Source organism: Coregonus lavaretus, assembly GCF_964263955.1.
Source record: "Coregonus lavaretus genome assembly, chromosome: 11".
Classification (NCBI taxonomy): Eukaryota; Metazoa; Chordata; class Actinopteri; order Salmoniformes; family Salmonidae; genus Coregonus; species Coregonus lavaretus.
In genome coordinates this window covers 10,922,319-10,949,498 of record NC_139998.1, presented here as the reverse complement: position 1 = coordinate 10,949,498, position 27,180 = coordinate 10,922,319, and the positions used below count along the sequence as shown (strand labels likewise).

The 27,180-nt window shown below is 44.1% G+C and overlaps 1 protein-coding gene across 1 annotated transcript in view; it reads right to left on the bottom strand.

Moving 5' to 3' along the window:
* LOC311137210 (hepatocyte growth factor receptor-like) overlaps positions 1–27,180 on the bottom strand; it is a 99,432-nt gene that overhangs the window by 64,126 nt on the left and 8,126 nt on the right. The window contains exons 3-4 of the mRNA XM_084171570.1: positions 7,224–7,415; positions 1,685–1,846 (exon numbers count right to left, since the gene is read on the bottom strand). Of these exons, the coding sequence (XP_084027696.1) occupies positions 1,685–1,846; positions 7,224–7,415 (354 nt within the window). The remainder of the gene's footprint in view (positions 1–1,684; positions 1,847–7,223; positions 7,416–27,180) is intronic.

Here is a 27,180-nt window from a genome sequence, read left to right as displayed (position 1 = left end):
CGGAATACCTAACACCACAGGGAAAGCAGGAGACTCAATGATGGAAAAAGTGACCTGCTCACAATGCGTCTCCTGTGTGATCATGGTGACTGGTACCGTGACTTCCTTTATCAACCCGGACCCTAATGGTCAACTATCAAGTGCTCTGATGGGGCGTGGAATGGATAGGGGAACTAATGAAATGCCCTGGCGGCGTGCGAAAGTTTTATCCATAATGTTCCCAGCTGCGCCTGAATCTACTAGCGCCTTACACTTGGGAACTCTCATGTAATCAGGGAAGTATATGGGTATGGTACAGTGCGCAGCAGAGGGCTCTGAACAAGTGTGGGTACTCAATACCTGGGGTGAAGCGAGAGTGCCCTGCCGGCCGCCTCCTGACCCAAAAGAGCGCTGACGACAACGTGTGGTGGAATGTCGCTTCGTGCCATCCGATTGGCACTGGCGCTGTCGTCCTCCGTGCTCTCGGTGCGCAGTACCACCCAGCTCCATGAGCTCTGGATCCGCGTTGGTCGGAGCGGGAACGGGCAGACCTCCTCCAGGACGTCCTCTGGTTGCCAGCAGGTTATCCAGAAGAATGGCCATGTCCACCAGTTCGGTAAAAGATAAACTGGTGTCACGGCAGGCTATCTCCCGTCGGACGTCCTCCCATAGATGGCACCGGAACTGATTGATCAGGGCCCGCTCGTTCCACCCGGATCCTGCTGCCAGAATTCGAGTTCCAGCGTGAACTCCTGTACTGTCCTCGTCCCCTGCCTCAAGTGGACCAGCTGCTCACCCGCCTCTCGAAAACTACCATTCGGACGCTACAGACGTTTTCGTAAGAAGACCGATTTTCGGGATGTTTAATGGTCTGACAAACACCGCTGTAGCTCGGCCACCTTCCACCGCAGATGAGGAAGGCTGACATAAACGGATGCGGTGAATTGAGACGCAGCAATGCTTAAACTGACGGATTTTGATGGGGATTTTTTAAAATGTTACTTAGATTGACAAAATAATAGATTTAAACACTATTATTTCACACAGAGTGAGTCCATGCTACTTATTATGTGACTTGTTAAGCAAATGTTTACTCCTGAACGTATTTAGTCTTGCCATAACAAAGGCCAATACTTATTGACTCAAGACATTTCAGCTTTTCATTTTTTTTATTAATTTGGAAAAACTTTGGAAAAAAAATAATTCCACTGACATTGTGTGTAGGCCAGTGACAAAAAAATCTAAATTAAATCCATTTTAAATTCAGGCTGTAACACAACAAAATGTGAAAAAAGTAAACGGTTGCGAATACATTCTGAAGGCACTAAATGTACTGTCAGTATCCCGGTAGGTATTTCTCTGATCAATGTGGGCATACGGGAAAACTTTCATTTTGAACTGTTGGCTGGACTGTTGTAGGACATTGACATCAAGCTTTCAGGACATTGTTTCCAACAATCTGTTGGCTCTGGTCCATGTTGAACACTGTGTCTTAGTGCCAGGGGGCTGTTGTTTCCATCAAACCAGTAATGTAAAGAATGTCTGAGTTATGAATATAAAGTGTGTGTGTGTCGATACAGTGTGTGTGTGTGTATGTGTGTGTATGTGTCTTTGAGTGTATCATTACACACTGTGTGTCTTTGTGTGTGTGTGTGTTTCTTCATGTTTTTTGATACCCCCTCCCCTGTGTCTACTGTCTACCCACCTTATTTCCTGTCACCAACAATAGGGAGCCATCCTGGCTGCGCTGAGGGGAGCCGTCGTGGCGCTGGGGGGACAGGAGTGCCACCTCGGGGGACACGGGGTGCGAGTCGTCCAGACGGAAGTCCACATGGGGCGTGCTGCGTTTGGAACGAGAAACCACCACCTGGGAAAGACAGAGGCCAGGCCAGGTCAGTAAAACACAGAGTAAACCATCTAATCTAAAAAAAACACTGGAGATGCCGCACATACTGTAAGTATGTAGAGATAATGGACCTATATATTTTTAAAGGTCCAATGCAGCCGTTTTTTTTCTAAATATCAAATCATTTCTGGGTAACAATTAAGTACCTTACTGTGATTGTTTTCAATTAAAATGTTTTAAAAAATTAACAAACATATCTTCTTGGCAAAGAGCAATTTCGAAAGCAAGAATTTTGCTAGGACTGTCTGGGAGTGGTTTGAGTGGGGAGGGGAAAACTGAAAACTAGCTGTTATTGGCAGAGGTTTGGAACTCTCTTTCTTATTGGTCTATTAACTAATTTATCGCCTAGTGATGTCCCCAGGCAGGCTAAAACTCCAACCCACCAAAACAGGCAGAAATTTCCGGCGGTCTTTTCAAACAGCTCTTAAACTAAAAGGTCATTATCATATTAATTATTTTACAATTTCACAGTATTATTCCAACCTCATAGTGTGCAGATATATATAAAACTTATAATCACAATTTTAACAGCACTGGGCCTTTAAATAATATAATCTTAGATAACTAACAGTCACCAAAATAAAAGCTAGACAGTCAGGGAGCAAAAATTTATCTCAGCTCGATGGAGAAATTTGTTGAATTGCAGGAAATTGGCTTCAAAATGCAAAAATGTCTCTAAACCGCCAAGATAAGGGCCTCTAAACTTTTATCTGAAATTCAGCCACGCCGACAGGCCAACCGCGCCCCTACCACAGCCCCTGCAAAGCCCCCTGCCAAGCCAAACACCTAAGCCCCTTTTTGATCCAGAAAAAAACCTGACATGAACTGGGCATGGGGATTTCGTAGGACCTTTTAGTGCTGAGTCAATGTTCTGTTGTTTCTACTAATCGGTGCTGTACAAGATTGAAGGTTGCAATAGAATAGAATATGGTAACAAAGGGGTAACATCATGGAATCTTGTAGTGTAGACCAGGGTATCTAGTTGTGAGAAGGGACTATTAACACAGTAACACTGAATTATATTTTTTCCCATTGGCATTGTATGGGCCCTGCGGGCCACTCCCACTACTGTGTGCAGGGTAATAATGCTGCTATATTGCGAGTGAGATGACAGATTGGAAGATTAGAGCTAACCACCATGGAGGTGGTGGGAGCTACAGGGAGACGGCGGTACAAAAGACATCGCCCACAGGCAGAGAGCAGCAAGAGAGCACCTTGTCCCTGGACATGTCGGGAGGTGTTTCAGAAGTCTTATTCACACACACACTTGCCCACGTAGGCACGCACGCATACACACATGCGTACGCACACACGCATACTAACACACACACACACATAAACACATGCACGTACATACACACTCCTACACACAGATACAGTGCAGCGCACACCTGGAGTTACATTCATCATCGGTGCTTATGCTGCAATTACAGGCTTGGAACTCAGAACCGGTTGGTTGGGGTGAAACATAACAGCTGTAATAGAGTGTGGTTATGTCCTGGTTGACTTAGGAACACTTTGGTTACATCATCCACTCTATCACCCACCCACCCCTCCTCTCCTTCTATCTCCCCTTATCTCTTCATTGACTATGGCCCTAAGCCAGGTGTGTGACTGCATGGTGTGTACATGCGTGTCAGCTTTGCTCACTTTAAATGACCATTGCATTTCAGTGAGGAGACTGAGGGGGGCTGCTACCCTCTTAAGTCATTTCAGATAGTCAAATGTGGATATTAACGCCTGTTTCCAAGGTCCTTTGTTGACAAGGCACCTTGGAGCATTGAAACACTGAAGCTGAAAACAAATGTCTTCTTTGTGAGAGACTTTAGCCAGTCAATAAACTCCTTTCTCTGAGGGAACACTATTTTCTGCTCCACTCTTCAGCTACAACCAAAGACTGAATGGCCAAGTCTCTTTCTCCAGAGGTAATAGTGGTGTGAATTACAGCTTATTGTATTAGACAGGGGAAGTTAGCCTATAAACACAGCCACTGTGCTATTCCCACAGTGATATTGAACCATAGGGAGAGACTTCCTGAGCCAGAATGGAGAGACCACGGGGACACAGCACAACGTTGTCTTTCTTTCTCTCCGTCTCCTTCCCTCTCTCTTTCTTTCCCTCCATTGGTGCTAAGAACATTTTTCTCTGGGAACAAAGGGTAAACAGAAAGAAAGGCAGTTGACACAGGCCTTTCCTAGGATTCTAATAAGCTAGAAGCAATCGTTCAACCTTTCAACCTTTCAACCGTTCAACCATGCAACCTCTCTCCCTCCCTCTTTTTTCCATCAGTCTTTCTCGCCATCCCGCTCTCTTTTTTCTACACTCGGTCCCGTCTTTCTCTCTCATGCTACAACTCTTCCATTCTACCAATCTTTCTCTACCTTCCCCTCTTCTCTTAAAGTATTTATCCTTTCTCATGCTCTTTGCCTCTTCATTCTCTCTCTCGCTCTTTCTCTCTCTCTCTGTCTCTCTATATCTCTCTCTCTCTCTCCCCATGGGGTCCTCTGCATCCCTCTCTCACGGCAGCTGGTCGCCTGCTCTCTCCTTCCCAGACCCCCATCCCGAGACAATGAGGTTAGAAATTTCACCAACAAAAAAACATGCCAACAGCTGCGGGCACTCGGTGGAGAGAGAGAGAAATGCTGTGCGAGGGAACGTGTCATTGAAGCTCGGCGCTCACCATTAACGGGCCGTTCGGCTCATAACCCTGCTTCCGCGCAGCTGTCGCCGCCTTTTCCCCCATTCCCATCGTTCCTCCGTGACTTTGTAACTGTTTTTCTGACCGTACTCATAAAACAGCAGAGAGAGTTTTTGAGACCAAACAGAGCTTCCTTTACAGGGACATGCAAGACAGAGCAACACTCAAAAGCTCTTATCAGTCAGTGTTCCACTTCCACCTGACCTGACTCAACCTAGCCTGGTCCCAGATTTATTTGGGCTGTCTTGCCAACTCCTATGGTCATTGTCACACCAATGCATTGTGCACGTACAGTGCATTCGGAAAGTATTCAGAACCCTTGACTTTTTCCACATTTTGTTACGTTACAGTCTTATTCTAAAATTGATTAAATGACATGTTTTCCTCATCAATCTACACACAATACCCCATTATGACAAAGCGAAAACAGTTATTTTTTTTTTATGTTTGCTAATTAAAAAAATAAATAAACGTATTTAAATAAGTATTCAGACCCTTTGCTATGAGACTCGAAATTGAGCTCAGGTGCATCCTGATTCCATTGATCATCCCTGAGTTGTTTCTACAACTTGATTGGTGTCCACCTGTGGTAAATTCAATTGGTTGGACATGATTTGGAAAGGCACACACCTGTCTATATAAGGTCTCACAGTTGACAGTGCATGACAGAGCAAAACCAAGCCAGGAGGTTGAAGGAATTGTCCGTAGAGCTCAGAGACAGGATTGTGTCGAGGCACAGATCTGGGGAAGGGTACCAAATAAATTCTGCAGCATTGAAGGTCCCCAAGAACACAGTGGCCTCCATCATTCTTAAATGGAAGAAGTTTGGAACCACCAAGACTCTTCCTAGAACTGACCGCCCGGCCAAGCTGAGCAATCAGGGAGGTGACCAAGAACCTGATGGTCACTCTGACAGAGCTCCAGAGTTCCTCTGTGGAGACGGGAGAACCTTCCAGAAGGACAACCATCTCTGCAGCACACCACCAATCAGGCCTTTATGGTAGAGTGGCCAGACGGAAACCAGTCCTCAGTAAAAGGCACATGACAGCCTGCTTGGAGTTTGCCAAAAGGCATCTAAAGATTATCTGGTCTAATGGAACCAAGATTGAACTATTTGGCCTGAATGCGAAGTGTCACGTCTGGAGGAAACAGGGCACCATCCCTACCGTGAAGCATGGTGGTGGCAGCATCATGCTGTGAGGATGTTTTTCAGCGGCAGGGACTGGGAGACTAGTCAGGATCAAGGGAAAGATGAACGGAGCAAAGTACAGAGAGATCCTTGATGAAAACCTGCTCCAGAGCGCTCAGGATCTCAGACTGGGGTGAAGATTCACCTTCCAACAGGACAATGACCTTAAGCACACAACCAAGACAACGCAGGAGTGGCTTCGGGGCAAGTCTCTGAATGTCCTTAAGTGACCCAGCCAGAGCACGGACTTGAACACGATCTAACATCTCTGGAGAGACCTGAAAACAGCTGTGCAGCGACGCTCCACATCCAACCTGACAGAGCTTGACAGGATCTGCAGAGAAGAATGGGAGAAACACCCCAAATACAGGTGTGCCAAGCTTGTAGCGTCATACCCAATAAGACTCAAAGCTGTAATCGCTGCCAAAGGTGCTTCAACAAAGTACAGAGTAAAGGGTCTGAATACTTATGTAAATGTTGATTTTCATTTTATTTTTTGTTTTTTGCTACAAATTCTGAAAATCTGTTTTGCTTTGTCATTATGGGGTATTGTATGTAGATTGATGAGGGGAAACAACCATTTAATCAATTTTAGAATAAGGCTGTACCATAACAAAATGTGGAAAAAGTCAAGGGGTCTGAATACTTTCCGAATGCGCTGTAAATGGGGCAGGAGGTTGGCCGATCTGGGACCAAGCTAGACTCAGCCATCTCCTGAGTAAATCCTGTCTCTATAGGAGACAGTGAGACAACTGCTGAGGGCATACAGGTTTACAAACACATGGAAAGCAGAACGTGAAATCCACTGTTGGCTGTACATGTCATTGATAGGCAAAACCAGCCGTGGTTTGTTTGCTCAAATGGTACATACGGTGGAACACAGCAGGAGGATTTGTGGAAGCATGGCGAGGCAAGGTGAGGGGTCATGTGTTGAACAAATAGGAAGGAAGCCCCCTCCTCCCGGCTGTGGCGTTTCCCAACCTGCCCCTGTACTGGCTGCCACCTGTGTCTCAGCTCCTTGTGTCCCCAAAATGTCTGGTTTCACTGGTCACGTACCAACATCCTGCCCCATTTGCATGCACAATGAGAAAGGGAGACTGTGCTGCCTGGCCACCGCACCGACAGGCAGGGGAGATTAAGTATGTTTTGCAGGTTTGAGCCTTCTGTATACACTCAGGAGCTCAATTGTTTTTTGTTTATGAATAATTCAAAGTTGTTAGGTTTGGTTACTTCCTCTTCCTTTTTCTTGGCTAAGCAGGTTACGGAACCAACCCTTTACTGTTCATGTAACTTTTTGGACTAAAAGGGCTCATTCATGCTGCCTCCTTTGCATTGAGTGAGTGTGTGATTTCACACTGACTGCTCTCTCTCTCTCGCGTAAGACTGTTTAAGTAAAGTGTTACAGTTCCCCTCTCTTTGTCAGTACCCCCTGTCGCCCCCCGTCCCCCTACCTGTATGAGGCGTCCGTCTGCGGTGCCCAGGCTGGCCACGGTCTGCTCCTGTGCGGTCGCCACGGCAATGGAGGTGAGCAGAACGTTGCTGAACTGACCGCTGAAGTAGTCTAGTCTGGCCATGGTACTGGTCACCTCCAGACGGTAGCCCTCCTCATGCTTCCCACAGCCAAACGAGTCATCTGACGAACTCTACATGGGGAGGAAAACACATAACATACAACATTAGATATGTGGATCGCCTATACAGTTGCATGAAAGATATAATATACAGCCAGTGTTTTTTAACTTATTACATTCAGAGTGTCTCAACTGATAAAGAGCCATTATTATCCTATGAGCCACAGTACTTCCCAAGACCCCCTAACCTCCCCCCATGTCCCTGTTAGATGAGGGTATACGGGAGGGAGAGGGATGGAGGGAGAAGGTTGGAGGGAGAGGGATGGAGAGAGGGAGAGGGAGAACAGGACTCCCCAAGCCCCCTCATCTGCTCTTTCATCGAAGCCTGCTCGTAATGGAGAGCTGAGTTGTGGCTGGCACAGAGTGTTTGTGAGTGTGTGTGTGTGTGTGTGTGTCCGTGTGTGTACTAGGAGATCATCACGCATGGCAGGAATTCATGGGAAACACATTGGGAATGCATGCCGGTGCGGCTGCCACGACGTTACACACTCTCACTGCTCTCTCTCTCCTTTTGCCTTTCTCTCTCCCTCTTTGTCTCCCTCTCTCTAGCTCGCCCAAAAAGCATGCAAGGGTCTTCTTCATTAGTAAATAGAGTAAAAGTCCATCCTGTAAGTATGTTTTCGCCTGGCCCTTTTTTAACTCAGCCACTCTCCAGAACCACTGTCTGGCAATGGCAACCCTGTGCTGCTTGTCACTTGGCCACCCTACTCTCTGCTTTGAAAGTAACCCAAGTCATCATCATTAAACCATTAGAAGAGGTCACCAGTCATTAAAGCGGAGAAAGCTTGGGGTAGGGTGAGTGGGCTGATGTGGTCAAGCTAGACAAGCTCTCAGGTCAAGGACCCCCCCAGTCGGTCATCAATAGTTTATGAAACCCGAGGCTGGCACGCAGGGGCCGTGACTAAACAGGCGGGGCCAGCAACAGAGATTAGGGTGCTGGGTACAGACTACAGAGGGCTGAGTACAGAGTAGACTACAGAAGCAGAGGTTACTGATTAAGAGATCCAGGCTGGGCCCCTAACACTAACTCCACTTGGCCCTGCCTGGCAGCATCTACTGTTTCACTGTACGCTCCAAAGGGCCCAGACACAACACAGCACCGGCTCAAAACCCATAGAGGAGAGAGAGCGAGAGAGAGAGCGAGAGAGCGAGAGAGCGAGAGAGCGAGAGAGCGAGAGAGAGAGAGAGTAGTGTATACAATGATGCAGGTCCAGCGGGGAATATATTTTCAAATGATCTTAAAACCCAGTAGGAATTAGCATCAACTCACTCATCACACTGACTGATGGTACCTGTGTATCAGGGAGGGACAGCCAAATAACTAAGCACCCAAAGAGACACTCTCTGTAAATGAAGTACTACATGCGAGGACTATGTCAGGGTGACTTGCTTGTGGTGTGTAACACTTAAATGTCTGGGGCAAATCTCAAAGGAGAGCTTTGAAGCTGAGGAGAACAATGGGAGGGTAATAAATCAAGCAAGCAGCTTTTCTCTAGCAGCCATTGCAGACAAAGTAGAGTAGACCATTATAGGCTAGTTTAGCTCCGAGGGGAAAAGACAGTCCTGGCTGGTAGACAAACAAACAATAGTACAGCTTCAAAGCTACGATATACCTGTATCTATCAGAAGCCAAACCAGGTTGGACTGGCTATAACTAGCTCCAAGGCTATAGCAAGTGTAGAATAGATAAAGAGATAACTACAGAGGGAAATCCAGGGCAAAAAAACGATAATCCTCAAGGCTCAGGCTGGCAAACATCTCTGGATGTACATAGTACCAAAAGCCACAGCTGTATTGCAGAGGGCCAGCGGTGCTGAGCTGTCAGGCTGGAGTTGATTCACTCTAGAAGAACCTCATCTTTCTTTCAGAAGAGAAAAATAATATCTGACGTCTGAAAAGGAGAGAGGACTGAATACTTAGAGTGAAAATAGATCAGGTAGGTAAGATAGAGTGTGTCTGTGTGTGGGTCAGATGACGGACGGACCATCTTTGATGTGTCCACAGTGTGTGTGTGTGTGTGTGCGCGTGCACACGCATTTGTGAACGTGTGCTGACTTTTGTCCAGAATCTCCAGGCCAACAACTTTGATCGACCATAACTCCCACTGTCCACACCTCTAGATACCAGAGGGGATCTGAGTGGCGCAGAGGTCTAAGGCACTGCATCGCAGCGCTAGAGGCTGGGGCAGGCCGTCATTGTAAATAAGAATTTGTTCTTAACTGACTTGCCTAGTTAAATATATATATATTTTAAATAACAGCCTTACACAAGTAGCCCACATGAGATACAGTTCATAGGGAAGTGGTCCAAAGTCTGGGCCCTCTCTCTCTTACTACTCCCTGAGACGTCATCAAGCCAGGATACTATGGAGATTACCACATAACGGCTCCAAAAACAGGTCCAGGGGAGATTATTTTGATTGCAAACAAACAGGGTCCTATGGAGTGTTTGTAAAAGCAGTGCTGACTGATAGGAGGGAGTGAAGAAGAAAGAGAAAGGGTTCTGGAGCATTCCATGGAACTCTGAAGGTAACGCTGAGGATCAAGGGAACGTAATTGGACAGCGGAAGGGTGTTTTGACAAGCCGTGTTTGAAGCCCCGTTGCTATTATCCTAGAGACCTAGGGATTTGCTTTGGCACAGAGTCATACAGTCTTGAAGAATAGTTGCGTTGTTGTCATGGCAAACGATTTTCTCTGAGGTAAACTATGTTCTCTACTGCTCTCTCTCTCTCAATTTTTAAAAATCTGATTTGAAATCGAAGGAGACATTTTAAGGCAAAGGAAGGTGAACTCCCAACTGGTTTCTGGTCTCCCAAGTTTTCCCAAGTGAAAGACGTTTATGAAGATGTTTTTGTGCAGTAAAACAGGAGCCGGGGGGATATATGCAGGATATATCAGACACTGTACACCTTTTGCCCCACACTTAACCACCGGCCATTGTCTGCAACACAACGGCCAGGCGATAGAGTTACTATGGCAGCAGCGGCTCAGTGTTGTGTTGAGCTGCTCCGTGGGGCCCGCTGGCGACCCCTGTGAGTGTGAGTGTGTCTACATGAGTGTGTTTGTGTATGTGTGAGGCCTGCCAGAGTCAAGAGGGGTGTGATATCCGTGTGCTGGGTACAGACAAGGTGCAGAGAGAGGCCTAATGTCCTTTTCATACTCTCACTCTGACCCTCGGGGCCAGGCTCCCTTAGAGTAGACACACTAGTGGCTCTAGCGACACACAAAACCACTGGGCTGGGGCTGTGTTACTACTAATAGTAGACACACACCTACACAATCACTTCACTCAGTCAGAAAAATACACTGGGTGCTACTGCTTAGAGTAGGCAGAGACGTGCACACGCACACACACATACACACACACACACACACAGGCTTTGTTATTGCTGATCTCTTGAGTGGGGGAGCAAAGCTCTCCACAAAGTCAGCTGGCCTTTTACCAGAATAACACAACTCTGCACTGACTGTAGTTTGTGTGTGTGTGTGTTTATTAGGGAACACTGTGGTTGGGTTGTAATTGGTGTATATATGAGTCTGGAAGGGGTGTTGATAGGTTGTGTGTGAGTAATTACGCATGTACACTACCAGTCAAAAGTTTGGACACACCTTTATTTTTACAATTTTTTACATTGTAGAATAATAGTGAAGATATCAAAACTATGAAATAACACATATGGGATCATGTAGTAACCAAATAAAGTGTTAAACAAATCACTATATATTTTATATTTGAGATTCTTCAAGTAGCCACCCTTAGACTTGATGACAGCTTTGCACACTCTTGGCATTCTCTCAACCAGCTTCATGAGGTAGTCACCTGGAATGCATTTCAATTAACAGGTGTGCCTTCTTAAATGTTAATTTGTGGAATTTCTTTCCTTCTTAATGTGTTTGAGCCAATCAGTTGTTTTGTGACAAGGTAGGGGGGGGGGGGGGGGGGGGTATACAGAAGATAGCCCTATTTGGTAAAAGACCAAGTTCATATTATGGCAAGAAAAGTTCAAATAAGCAAAGAGAAAAGACAGTCCATCATTACTTTAAGACATGAAGGTCAGTCAATATGGAAACATTTCAAGAACTTTGAAGTTTCTTCAAGTGCAGTCGCAAAAATCATCAAGCGCTACGATGAAACTGGCTCTCATGAGGACCACCACAGGAATGGAAGACCCAGAGTTACCTCTGCTGCAGAGGATAAGTTCATTAGAGTCACCAGCCTCAGATTGCAGCCCAAATAAATGCTTCACGGAGTTCCAGTAACAGACACATCTCAACATCAACTGTTCAGAGGAGACTGCGTGAATCAGGTCTTCATGGTCGAATTGCTGCAAAGAAACCACTATTAAAGGACACCAATAAGAAGAAGAGACCTGCTTGGGCCAAGAAACACGAGCAATGGACATTAGACAGGTGGAGTCCAAATTGGAGAATTTTGGTTCAAACCGCTGTGTCTTTGTGACCGCATGTGATCTCCGCATGTGTAGTTCCCACCGTAAAGCATGGAGGAGGAGGTGTTATGGTGTGGGGGTGCTTTGCTGGTGACACTGTCTGTGATTTATTTAGAATTCAAGGCACACTTAACCAGCATGGCTACCACAGCATTCTGCAGCGATACGCCATCCCATCTGGTTTGGGCTTAGTGGGGCTATCATTTGTTTTTCAGCAGGACAATGACCCAACACACCTCCAGGCTGTGTAAGGGCTATTTTACCAAGAAGGCGAGCGATGGAGTGCTGCATCAGAAAACCTGGCCTCCACAATCCCCCGACCTCAACCCAATTGAATATATTTTTATTTGTTTAACACTTGGGTTAATACATGATTCCATATGTGTTATTTCATAGTTTTGATGTCTTCGCTATTATTCTACAATGTAAAAAATAGTAAAAAACAAAAAAAACTTGAATGAGTTGGTGTGTCCAAACTTTTGACTGGTACTGTACGTATATGTGTGTATTTTTTTTTTTGGGGGGGGGGAGTAGCTTGCGTATATTGCATGCATGTTTCATTAATGTCTACGTGTGAGCATGTGTTGTTAGTGGGGTAGGGACACATAACTCTATTCTGAGAGTCCCACGGGGGACACCTGGGCTAAGGGAAGGCACGTGTGTGTGTGTGTGTGTGTGTGTGTGTCAGTGGAATTAGAGAAGCTGACAATAAGGTTGGATTAGACCCTGGCGCTCTGAGGGCAGCTGGTCTGGGGCGACGCGTGCCCTCTGGATGCCAGGCAGGGTTAGTTGTTAGTGTGTGAGTGTGTGTGTTTGGGTTAGGTATGGTGACCCAGGGTGGCATGGGTGCGTTGAGCACGGACAGAGAACAGCTTCACACATCATATAAACAGACGCCAGAGGAACTCAGTCAGGCTGAACAATATTCACCTCTGTTTCTGAGTGTAAACCCACCCCTCTTTGGGAACTAGTGTTTTGGTTCATTAAGGGAGAAAAGTACAGGGTCTACAAGCAGCTGTTGGTGAGAGGGCCCACTCTAAACTTCTCTCTAACCCTCCCTCCCTTTACCCTCCTTTCCTCTTTCCCTTCCTCCCTCCCTCTCTCCAACCCCTCTCTGCCTTCCCGTCAGTCTCTCCCCACTCTCTCACTCCTTAACCTTACCATTGTTTCTTCCTCCCCTCTCTCTCCCTGTCCACACTCTTCTCCACCTCTCACCCTTCCCTTCCCTTCCCTCGCTCCTCTCATCCCACTCGCTCACCCTTCTCTCTTTCTTTCTCTCTATCTCTTTGTCACTGAGGCAGAACTTGGTGTCCGTGGCTCATTTGAATAGTCAAATTATCTGTCAGCGCAGACCGGGGGGCTGTGGGGGCTTTGTGAATCCTGCCGAGGAACAATGCAGCTACCCCTGGGTACCACACACTATATAGTCACACACACACACTGGCTGAATGAATGATGAGTGAATGATAACCCAGCGCCTCTCTCTCGCTCTCCCTCTCTTTCTCTCTCTCTCTCTCTCTGGCTCATAATGGAGAATATAAGATGAAGAATGCCATTACTAAACATTTAATCCTTAAGCTTGACACAGCTACTTTTGGTCTCGTATAGCAAGAGGATTTTATGTTTTTGTGAGAGGAATGTATGGTTTCTCAGAATGTGGAAAAGAAGTATAGAGAAAAGTGTAAGGCCAGATGTACAGTGTAGAGATGTAGAGAGTTTGGGCCAAAGATATTATTTGTGGTCGTACTGTGATGAACTTCTATCCTCAGAGCTGTTGTTCCACCACGTAGCTATGCTCGATCATCTAAACAATGACTGATATCTGATGATGGGAGGGAAACAGGGAACATCATGGACCTATATAACATTCCTCACTAGCCCAAGCCTTTCGCTTTTCTGTGACAGACAGTCCAGCCAGTCCATCCAACATATTTACTGTGGCATGGCAGGCAGCCGCCAGCCTAGCATGTTAATTCAATTAGACCAAACAGACCAACGCAAATGGAGGATAATTTAGTGTTGGGGCAGCGGGACGTGCAGAGTTAGCGCCCATCATTTACCCGCCATGCATTATTAGCATTAGCGCTTATCCACTCCCATTCATTACCAACCACCAACAGACAGAAGGGGCTTCGAGGGGGAATCCTTTCTACCATGAACCACCCCCGTCTCCTACTACATTACAGTAATGGACTCTGGTATAAGGAAAAGGAACTGCCCAGAACAGAGTGCACTGGAGAGGAGTTCTCAATGGCCTATGCTCCCTGGTGAGTAATAAGGAAACATATCCAACTTGGAGTAGGGAACATGCACGATTCCAAAGGAGCGTAACTCCTCTTCAAAGATCCAAGATCAAAACTGACATGCTTTAAAGCCCATTCCTGCCAAACTAAACGGAATTCCTGGTTCTAAGTCAGTAGTAGTCTGGACTAATCAATTCCACCCGGCCAGCGAGCAGCAAAATATTTGGCTTTGTCTTTTTAGTGATGATTTCACGGTGAGTGAAGTGAAAAGTCTGAAAGTCTGCTCCTTCCTTCAGGCCATCACGCTACCACTTGTATGGTGTGTTTAGGGCTCTCAGTGTGTGTGAGTGTGTCTGTCTGTCTGGGTCTCTCTCACTCCCACTTTTTATTTTTTGAAGGGCCAATGCAGAGCAAAGGGAGAAGGATTTTCAACACACTGAACCATTAAGACCTTAGCTAACTGTATATGAGACAAGGTGGGGAAACACAGAAGGACCACAGCTCCGGCAGCAGTTCCAACAGTAGGCACTTTAAGATGAGCCAGATAACCAAGGGTTGTAAACAGGGTCAGGAAACTATACACTGGGTCTGACAGCGTTGCTTATCAGTGTACATTGATGCAGGGCCTGGGGAGCACTGGGGAGCAGCAATATTCTGTGTGCACGCCTAATTTATTTATCTTAAAGGCCTAGTGCACTAAAAAACATGTTTTCCCTGTGTTTTATATATATTCCACACTATGAGGTTGGAATAATACTGTGAAATTGTAAAAATTATGATAATGCACTTTTAGTGTAAGAGCTGTTTGAAAATAACGCCTGAAATTTCAGGCTGTTTTGGTGGGATGGAGTTTTGGCCTTCCATGGTGACATCACCATGCAATACATTAGTTAATAGACCAATAGGAAAGAGAGTTTGAAACCTCTCTGCCAATAACAGCTAAGAAAAACATTATGCTCCCCACTCAGACCACTACCAGACAGTCCTAGCAAAATTCTTGCTTGAGAAATTGCTCTCTGCTAAGAAGCTATTTTTGTTTCTATTTGACCATTTTAATTGAAGACAATCACAGAGAGTAAGGTACTTAATTGTTACCCAGAAATGATTTAATATTGAGATAAAAATGTCTGCATTGGACCTTTAAACTATTATTTTTGCCCAGCATCTGTTATCTTATCTTAAGTATGGGATGTGCATATCACCTTTGTTTTCTTCATTGACACTGGATCTGAACATAGCTAGGCCTCCTCCTCTTTCTGCTCTGCCCCTCTTCCATAGGGGAGGGTTTGGCCGGGGGGTCTTTCCTTGGCTCATCGCACTCTAGCGAACTAAGGGGCCTAGCCCGAACCATAAAAAACAGCCCCAGACCATTATTCCTCCTCCACCAAACTTTACAGTTGGCACTATGCATTCTCCTGGCATCCGCCAAACCCAGATTCGTCCGTCGGACTGCCAGATGGTGAAGTGTGATTCATCACTCCAGAGAATGTGTTTCCACTGCTCCAGAGTCCAATTGTGGCAAGCTTTACACCACTCCAGCCGACACTTGGCATTGTGCATGGTGATCTTAGGCTTGTGTGCGACTGCTCGGCCATGGAAACCCATTTCATGAAGCTCCCGATGAACAGTTATTGTGCTGACGTTGCTTCCAGAGGCAGTTTGGAACTCGGTAGTGAGTGTTGCAACAGAGGACAGACAATTTGTACACGCTGCGCGCTTAAGCACTCAGCAGTCCCGTTCTGTGAGCTTGTGTGGCCTACCAGTTCGCGGCTGAGCCATTGTTGCTCCTAGATGTTTCCACTTCACAATAACAGCACTTACAGTTGACCGGGGCAGCTCTAGCAGGGCAGAAATGTGATGAACTGACTTGTTGGAAAGGTGGCATCCTATGACGGTGCCACTTTAAAAGTCACTGAGCTCTTCAGTAAGGCCATTCTACTGCCAATGTTTGTCTATGGAGATTGCATGGTTGTGTGCTCGATTTTATACCCCTGTCAGCAAGGAGTGTGGCTGAAATAGCCGAATCCACTCATTTGAAGGGGTGTCCAAATACTTTTGTATATATAGTGTACTTGGTGTTTAACGAGAACGCAGCAACAACAAAAAAACTTTGCATACATGTCATATTCTGATGCATTTCAAGACAACTTGCAGGTGGTGGTGGCTTTTTGTAATTGTTTTGTAACTATTTCTGTGCCAGCTAAATACCATATGTCTGTAAAACAAGAAACACACAACAAAAGGCAAACTAACAATAGCCCCAGTCCAGAGGAATGGGCAGCAGTGCTACAATGCATCATTGTACTGCCTTTTCACACTAATAAACTCCTGGAAGTTGGCATCTCCACACACACACACACACACACACACACCCACACCCACACACAGATTATGTGAGAATAATTCATGATGATCTAAATACTGTACATCTGGTTGGTTTCTCCAGGACACAGATCCAGGAACACTGTTAATGCTGATCTAGGATCAGTTTTGCCTTGAATCATAATGAATAAGGGGGGACGTGATCCTAAATCAGCACTCTTCTGGGACCCTTTGTGAATACCGGCCCAGTACTGTTAATGCCAGAGGAGAAATCTTCATACAGGATAGGTTTTTGTATTTGACTGTACATTTATTATAGCAACATGTGTGTAATGCATCACCTTCTTACTCTTCTTATGAATAATGACTGAACATTGTCCCAGTCCCGGTATGACGACTGCCCAAAAAAATCTAAAGGGTTCATTGTCGGAGACTATTGTCGGATACATCGAAACAGTAATTGCTGATTGAGTTAGGAAACAAACATGAAAAATGCTAATTTGGTCTTCCTTTAAAAACAAAAATACAAAAGCCTCTGGTTGTTCTTGGAACTTTAAAAACAAAATCTTTCTCTTTTGACACAATCCCTTAAGCACAAAGACTAAGTTATCTTGGCATAGTCCATTAGATGCATGGCCAAACACTGGGCTTTCTGACCGTAAAATTCACCATTCAATTCCAAGAAAAACAGCTCAGGCTCTCTCAGGTGTGAGCTTGTCCTCCCTTCCTTTTCCCTCTATCGACTGCAATAGGACTCAGCCAGAGATCACCAATCCCCAGTGGGGTGGATAACATCAAAGCCTCCTGCCCCAATCTGAATGGTGTCCTGGGGAATTGGCTAGATAGCCTCGCTCTCTGTTTGTTGGTGCATTGTATGGGAGCGCGACAGGGTGATAAAAACCACACAAGCGTTGAGAGGATTGGGATTGAGAGGTTGGAGTAGGAGGGTGGGGGGGGTGTTTCTATTCTATCCCCTCCATACATGAGTACACATTCAGACACAATCTCTTGGCTCCATTGTGTGTGGCTTAGTATAGCCTAATGGAATGGCTGGGGGTTTAGCGTCAGCTGAGGCCAGAGTCAGACCATGCCTTGGCCCGGAAGGACTTTAAATCCCCTTCCATTTCATCAAGTCATCCTAACCAAGGTTTAGATGTATTCAAGGTTCATCTAAACCTAACCCTGAAACATACATTCAAAAGTCAGAGTTTGGTTAAAGGCCCAACACCTTTGCTAAATTCTGTCAATGTGTCATCAGTTTACTGTTTACCGGTCTGGATGCGCATGGACACTTCTGTCCATGTATCTGCTGCATGGTAGACTGGCTCAAGGCCTACTTTTGTCCATATGGCTAATGGCAGGACCAACTATATGGACATATGGGTAACACTTTATATTAAGGGTCCATAATAAACTTTTATAAGGTATTTATAATGCATTTACAAACAGTTTGCTCACCATTTCTTAATCATTATTCCCACATTTGTAAATATATGGCAAGACTTGAAAATGTCTGTCTAGCAATGATCAACAACCAACTTGACAGAGCTTGAAGAATAAAAAAAGTAAAAAGTGCAAATATTGTACAATACAGGTGTGCAAAGCTCTTAGAGACATACCCAGAAAGACTTACAGCTGTAATTGCTGCCAAAGGTGATTCTAACATGTATTGACTCAGGGGTGTGAATACTTATGTAAATGAGATATTTCTGTATTGAATTTTCAATACATTTACAAAAAAAATCTATTTAATTCCATTTTGAATTCAGGCTGTAACACAATAAGTCAAGGGGTATGAATACTTTCTGAAGGCACTGTATATCGATACCTTGACTCTAAGTATCGATTTGGTAGCGCTTTCCTGCAGTCAAATGACCTAGTGGCCTCATGAGTGGAATGTTATTAATATTTTTTATAATTAATAAACATTATTTCTTAAACTGCTTCCAAAAATCCAGTGTTTCTATGTCAAACGGTTTTGTTATATTTAAGTCTTCTGTGATCTATATGAAGTGTAATATTGGGATGCAAACTCAACATTTAATACATTTCAACTCTATGTCTGACATGGTACAGGTGTCTTCTTTTTTTAAGCCCATAACCCAGCCATAGACTAGACATAGTAAATGTAAATCCAGGGCACTCAAATGAGTATGATATGTTACGTTTGGTATGGTTACATAAGACAGATGGTTACTTAAGGCAAAAACGAAAGTTGGGTGATTGGTCGGGGTGGATGGTGGATGGGAAGTCTGGGTTTTACGTACAGAATAATACAAAATGCTCTGATACCAGGTTGCATAACTATGTGTGTGAGGTGTATACTTTTGTTTCAAAGTAGATTGGTTTAAGACTACCAAGAAACACATACAGAATAATACAAAATGCTCCGAGACCAGGTTGCATAACTATGTGTGTGAGGTGTATACTTTTGTTTCAAAGTAGATTGGTTTAAGACTACCAAGAAACAGTATGTGTGACCCTGATTTAGCCCACTGCAGTAAGAGGCAGAAAAAATATATATAGTTGGCTAGTTGGCTTTAACTGCGCCCAAACTCTGGTATTTTTCATCCTATAGCTTGTTCTCCATCTTCTTTTTAAATAGTGAGCCAACATGTTTCTCTGTAGCAGACGTTTCTTGTCTCTCTACAGCAGACATATAGTGAGCAATATTTTGAAACATAAAAACTGAGTATCGATTCACAATACATGTAGAATCGTGAGAATCGCAATACATATCGTATCGGCACCTAAGTATTGTGATAATATCGTATCATGAGGTCCCTGGCAATTCCCAGCCCTTATATATTTCCTTAAACATCTTGTGTTGCACGCTTATTCTTTTATAATAATATAATAATATAATATGCCATTTAGCAGACGCTTTTATCCAAAGCGACTTACAGTCATGCGTGCATACATTATTTTTTGTGTATGGGTGGTCCCGGAGATCGAACCCACTACCTTGGCGTTACAAGCGCCGTGCTCTACCAGTTGAGCTACAGAGGACCACCTTTTACCAGGTATTGCTGGAATGTCTACCAATGGCATGCCCATCTTTTATAAGATATTACACTGGTCACTCAAAACATTAATAAAGTATAAATAGTGCTCACTTTAGATTAGGAACTGCTAAAATACTTTACTAATGATTAGTAAATGGTTTTAAAATGTGGGAGTAAATATTAATACATGGTGAATAAACCATTTATAAATGTTCAGAAGTCCATAGGTCTGTAGAGCCCACCATAGAAGTCTGTCTGAGGTTCATGCTGGGTACTGGCCTGGGCTCCCTTGCCCACAGGGTGGAGCAGATCGGCTGGCCTAACACAGAGGGTTGTTTACCGCTCCACCCCTCCACCCCCTCCACCCCTCCACTGGCCTCGGTGATTAAAACCTGGGCCATCCATGAAGCCAGCTCAGACTGTTAGTGAGACAACGCTTTAAGAAGGGTTGGGGGATGGGGTGGGTGGGGGGGGGTGGTGAGAGGGCAGTGAGTAGGGGACGAGGTCGAGGTGAGGGCACTGGTCAGGAGGGTGGCTCGTGTATGTGCGTGCATGCTGAAAGATGAGTGTGTCCACATAGCACCTATTCCACCAGGAAGCAGGATATCGCTGTGTGGAGGTAGAGGAGGAGAAGAAAAGGAGTAGGGGGAAGTGACTGATTAGAAAACAGCTCTGGGGCCTTGACTCATAACTAAGCTCAACTGAGCAAAGCTCCTCTACTCCACATCACACACTAAACAAGTGTATCATGTGAAGCCTTAGGGACTATTGGCAAAGACCTCTTAGAAGCAGTGAAGTAGCAAAGTGTTTGAAGAATCCCTGCTTAGATGTGTGGATGACAAAATGGAAGATATGTGATTTGAGGAGAATCTATATAATTTGTAACGGCATGTCGAAAAGAGAAATTGACATGCCACAGCCTTGACGAGGACAGGAGAGGTGCGCAGCAGAGATCAGTGTTAGGGCTAAGGCAATTCTAGTATGTGCTTTCCCTCTGGGAGACAGACAGGTTGCAAGCAGAGGGAGACGTTTCTACTAGTTACTGCTCTTAGATAAGGTAAGGTGTGCACACAACATCAACCTCACAAACATCAAGCAGCACACACACATACTACGCAATGTCGTTTTTTTCCCAAACAAGTCACAGAGAACTGGGACTGGAGACCCCTCACTAATGATTAAATTAATGCCAAATATAAACTAACATTTACCACAGAAAACAACCTGATTATTACCAGGAAATACCTGGAACCTGAACTGAGAAAACACACCAGCCCAGGAGAATTTCTAACAAACAGCAAACACACCAGCCCTAGCAAATTTTGAACAAACATCCAGAGGCGGCTCGCCTATTAGGGCGTTAGGGGCGGCGGCCCATTTGTGATTGGTCAAAAAAAAGACATTATATGGATTATGTTTTAAATGCTCATAAAAGTGCGGTAAATGTGTAAATTTGCCTGTTTCAACAATATATTGTTAAAAACAAGCTGTTCAGTTACTTACAACTCTGCCCTCAGTGACTGCCAACATTGTGCGAACATTGCTTGGATTGTGTTGCCAGCTATTTTCTATGAGGGGGAACAGCCCCAATGAAGTCGCAGGATTTCATAGCATAAATTATAACAGCACAAAGTAAATAGACCATCCTGGGGCGCTCAAATGTGCGTCCATTCAGTCAGAACTTCTGGGTCTGCTCTAGTCTCCTCCTCCCAATAAGTATTTCGCGCCAGACGGCTTACTTCTGCAGGTGAGACTACAGTAAATCTGCTCTATCAGGTACAGATGGCGCTAAAGCAAAAACAAATTGTAATTAACTTAATCATAACAAATAAATAATCATAACAGTCATAGGAGCCTGGGACCTGATAAACCGGACAACTACATCCAACAAGAGTTGAAGGACAGAGGTATACACTAGCTAGAACCTTCTCATCACGGATCTGGTAGAACAAAAGAGCATGGGCAATTTGATTGTTTGCCCCTAATGTTGTTTATCAGGTTCTATTGTAGGTGACAGGGCGACATGTTGTTTGGACTAAAACAGCATTAAACCGGGTGCATCACAAAGCATGATCAAATGAATTAGCCAGGTGCAGTAATTTTGAGAAACATTGAGAAATAGATTGGTCGATTTTTTGGTCAAACTAACCAGTTATCTACCTTTGATAAGCAGCTTGCTAGCTATAGCTAGCTGGTAGCTTGCTAGCTAGTTAGCGGCCATACCAATTTCAAGTATTTCTAAACTCATATCTGACTAACTCTGAAATATGAAATTATTTCAGAATGAACGTTAACTGGCTAGCGCATCATACTTCGTGACATTATGTTAGCTAGCTATCCCCAGTTAGATAATGTGTTTTCACTTATTGCATCTGTATGCTTGTTGCATTGTTGTTTGTTCGTGAGCTGGCTGCTCATACTAAATAGTATAATCTAATCTGTTCAAAACAGTGGCAGCATGTGCAGCAGTGGTCATTCGGTTTTTGACATGCAAAAGGGAAATAGGTGTATTTATGCTGTTGTTCAAATGCACAGATCACTTTATATATATTCTCAAAGAAACGACTTGGCATCATATTTCTGTCATGCTGCTTTGTTGACAACTCCAACCATCTCGCACCCCGGGTATTCACCAAACAGCGGCCACCGCTGCAAACAGAAAACACACCCGCCTTGGAGAATTTCTTAAATAAACAGCTTTTTAAACATATCTGTTTTCATTAATTGAGAATCAAAGTCCAGTTTGATAATGTCATCATCGATTGACCAAAAGGGCAATCTTATTTAATCACGTCTCAGAATATTGACGCACTGCTCTTCTCTGTAAATTGCACAGTTAGTTTTATTCAATGCAAGTTAATAAGCCTACAGCCAGGTAAAGTAAGTAAGGTTTCCCCATACTTTCTATGGGGCAAGGACTTAGTACATCATATGAAATACAGTTAGTGAACTGTGCCATAATGACATAGCGTCTATATTTAGTTTCTATTCTTTTATTCTGTATTTCTATTCTATTTATTCTATACTACCCCACAGACAGGTGTTGAAGACAGTCAGTCAGCAGCTGGATGTCAGGTGGCCAGCGTGCCAGTCAGTCAGTCAGTCTCTGGTGCCTGGTGGTATCTAGCTGCTCTGGCTCAGCCTCTCCTCACGCATGGAGCCTGTCTGGGCACGGACAATTCATGACACACTGTACTGGGCTGAGCTCATACTGGGATGGACTCACTAAGCTGAGGGGGTGGAGGGGCCTGAGAGTGTATGCAGCTGCAGGGTCTCTCACCCAACTCTTACCACATATTCATAGGGGCTAGGCTGGTGAGTGTGTGTGGTGTGGTGGGGGGATTTGTGAAACAGATGCATGTTGAGGAAAACAACCACAAGATCTCAAGCTAAACCTCACGTAGTTCTTGACTTATCTGATACCTTTCTCTGTTCCTCCTATCGCTTCTACATGCACACTCACACACGCACCAGGCACATACACCTACCCTACCTTATCAAAACCCAAGATTGTGAGATTTTTAAGGATTTGAACAGGACAGGGCAGGAACATTCCCGTATTTCATTATTTTGTTCATTTCACCAGTGAAGTGATGTTGAGCCTTTCCCTCCCACCAGGTGAGCTGTGACCTGAACCACTGGGGCATATTCAGTACTTAAAATTGAAAACATTTTGCAACAAAAACTAGAGGTTCTTATTGCTATGAAGCCCCTAAATAAGATCTGGTACAACCAATTACCTTCAGAAGTCACATAATTAGTTAAATAAAGTCCACCTGTTTGCAATCTAAGTGTCACATGATCTGTCACATGATCTCAGTATATATACACCTGTTCTGAAAGGCCCCAGAGTCTGCAACACCACTAAGCAAGGGGCACCACCAAGAAAGCGGCACCATGAAGACCAAGGAGCTCTCCAAACAGGTCAGGGACAAAGTTGTGGAGAAGTACAGATCAGGGTTAGGTTATAAAAAAAGATCCCAAACTTTGAACATCCCACGGCGCACCATTAAATCATTTTTTTTAAATGGAAAGAATATGGCACCACAACAAACCTGCCAAGAGAGGGCCACCCACCAAAACTCACGGACCAGGCAAGGAGGGCATTAATCAGAGAGGCATCAAATAGACCAAAGATAACCCTGAAGGAGCTGCAAAGCTCCACTGTGGAGATTGGAGTATCTGTCCATAGGACCACTTTAAGCCGTACACTCCACAGAGCTGGGCTTTACGGAAGAGTGGCCAGAAAATAAGAGTGCTTAAAGAAATAATTAAGCAAACACGTTTGGTGTTCACCAAAAGCCATGTGGGAGACTTCCCAAACATAGGGAAGAAGGTACTCTGGTCAGATGAGACTAGAATTGAGCTTTTTGGCCATCAAGGAAAATGCTATGTCTGGTGCAAACCCACACCTCTCATCACCCCGAGAACACCATCCCCACAGTGACGCATGGTGGTGGCAGCATCATGCTGTTGGGATGTTTTTCATTGGCAGGGACTGAGAAACTGGTCAGAATTGAAGGAATGATGGATGGCGCTAAATACAGGGAAATTCTTGAGGGAAATCTGTTTCAGTCTTCCAGAGATTTGAGACTGGGACGGAGGTACACCTTCCAGCAGGACAATGACCCTAAGCATACTGCTAAAGCAACACTCGAGTGGTTTAAGGGGAAACATTTAAATGTCTTGGAATGGCCTAGTCAAAGCCCAGACCTCAATCCAATTGAGAATCTGTGATATGACTTAAAGATTGCTGTACACCAGCGGAACCCATCCAACTTGAAGGAGCTGGAGCCGTTTTGCCTTGAAGAATGGGCAAAAATCCCAGTGGCTAGATGTGCCAAGCTTATAGAGACATACCCCAAGAGACTTGCAGCTGTAATTGCTGCAAAAGGTGGCTATACAAAGTATTGACTTTGGGGGGTTGAATAGTTATGCATGCTGAAGTTCTCCGTTTTTTTGTCTTATTTCTTGTTTGTTTCACAATAAATAATATTTAGCATCTTCAAAGTGGTAGGCATGTTGTGTAAATGAAATGATACAACCCCCCCCAAAAAATCAATTTTAATTCCAGGTTGTAAGGCAGGACAAATGCCAAGGGGGGTGAATACTTTCGCAAGCCACTGTAGCTAGCTATGTGTGTGGAAAACATTTATTTACAGGTAAGACATTTCACTTGTTTAGTATAGTCAGTTTGTAACTCCATTCACTACTTGTAGCTGTTTGTTTGTGCTGTTGGTCTTGGCTAGCTTAATGTTCTGGTCATTAGCTAGCTAGCACTCACTCATGTGGCTGCTAGCACCGTCATGAAAAGGGGTATGAGGGAAGCCCTACAATATAAAACATTTCTAAGTAGTGAGAATGCTCGGGAGCAGGCAATGTTGAAAAGTAATCTTTAGAGATATTGTACTTCTCTTAAATGTAGTTTTGTAATGGACTAAAACAAGCAGACAACAAGAAAAAGGCTAAGTTTTTGCTGTGAGCCAATGGGGTAACCACAAGTTGTTTTTCCTACAGGCGGGCAGGGCCGCAACGTTCTATCTAACACCGACTGGGAGTATTGGCTGCATTGTTTGAATGGAATGTTGGCTTATTGGCAGTTAATTAAAAAAAATTATGGAATCATTTCTCTACAACTGTCTGGCTAGCTAGCTAACACATGTATAGTCTGAGTACCAGTCTCTTTAGCTAACATTCCACTCCTTGCCACTCCAGACTGGCCTTTTGGCAATCTCAACGTTCAATATGTGCTGGATTTATGGCGAGTTGCTCATTGGTTGTTGAATGAAATAACATTAATATTTTCCATGAACAGGCTAGACAATAGAACGAGTCAAAATTCACCCAAGGCTGAAAAACAGCAATAGAATGTTGGCTAAGCTGGAACACTAGCGCGAGCCCATAGCAAATTAATTGAATCGAACATTAGCAGAGCATCTTCTGACTGGAGTGATGCTTAGAATTCCATTTAGCCTAAATGGCACAAAAAAAGGTATCCCTTTTTATTTTACCACTACAATCTGTTTTTAGGACGAAACTGAAAAATAACAACTTGTGTAGAAAGTAAACATCCGCACCTCAATGGTGCCAAGTGTGCTTATGTCTGCATAACGAAAAAGTAGGAAATAAATGGCAATTTCTGACTATTTCTGGTCTAGCGATCGATGACAATGGAGTACGCTGCCCAGCCTTACATAATTAGGAAGAGGAGATTATCCTGATGAAAATGGTGTTCTACTTGAAAAAATCTAAATATAACCATTGTGAGATATTTGGCGAAATATACCAGCATGCCTCTCCATAGGAAACAATGGGGGGAGCTCAGTGTTCCAAGGGCAAAAAGTATTTTGGGGCTAGTGTTTGATGACAACAGAGTACGCTGCCCAGCCTTACATAATTAGAAAGAGGAGATTCTCATGATTAAAATGGTGTCCGACTTCAAGAAATCATAATATACACATTGCGAGATATTTGGCGAAATAGACAAACATACCTATGTTTCCCCTATAGGAAACAATGGGACGACCTCAGAGTTCCATGAGTCATTTTTTGTTGTTGTTGACGTTTTAACTACCAGCGATTGGTTCAACATGGGCAGGTCTCATTGCCAACAATAGCGAAGCAGGCATTGTGACGTAGAACAATAGGCTGGGAATAGAACGTTCGGAAGGCGAGTTGGTGCCGCGGTGCTCAATAGAACTAATAGGAGCTGGCAGGGTGAAAAATGCCCTAAAATAAGGCCCTTTTGTGATTACTTCAAAACTATGGCAAGCAGCTGGGAAATATGGTAATATTATGAAACTGGGTTCCACGGCAGATGCAATGAACTAGTTTTTATCCGAAAAAAGCATTGTTAAAAAAGTAGTGTCCAGCCTACCATGAAAACGTGGAGCATCGAAAATAGAATTAGAATTTATAACAAAGTCTAAGACATTTTTGGGTTGGAATTGCACTATGTATTACGTTTGAAAATTTAGAGGTGAGGTAGCAACTTTGAACAGACTGGTTTTGACTGGACAAACAAAAACTGGTTGCTTAGCAACCGGATACCAACGTGTTCTGTGGAGAGAAAAAAGTTCAAAAATGTACATGATTGTAGTGATTGGAGGATAGCTGTGCGGGTGTTCGAATGAGGATTAAATCCTCTGTTATCCTCAAGCACATTAATGATAGAATGTTCATACTTGAAGACGAAAGGCCAGTCTCTTTGGCACATGACATGGAGTACAGGGAGTGGATTAGCTAAAGAGACTGGTACCCAGGCTAACAAACATACAGTTCAGATAAATTCTTCAAATGCATTATTTTACACAATATCTTATCACAACACTGGCAAACAATGGTTGACCAACTCCCTGACCAAAATGGCTGACCTTTATGCCATCATAAGAAGGTTAATGTCCATTCTAGTATTCTAATTCCAAATTCTGTGTGGAAACAGTGCGTGACATCTCAAACAGCAGCAGTAGTCCTTACTGTAGCACTCACTCAACTGTTGAATGGACACTTTTTAAAAGTATATAGTGATGTGTTGAATGCTGGATATATAAGGACATATATCCTTGTTGCATTTCATAATCAGAAATTATTATTTATTTTATTTATTAATTTGTTCTTAAAGCCACCATTTAAAACCTGTTCATTTAAACAGTACTGCTAATTACAATGACTGTCAATCAAAAGCCTTTTCCATTGGAATTATATTACATACGTACAATCAATCAGGCTTCAGATTCAATTTAAATGCAATCAGCGTCGG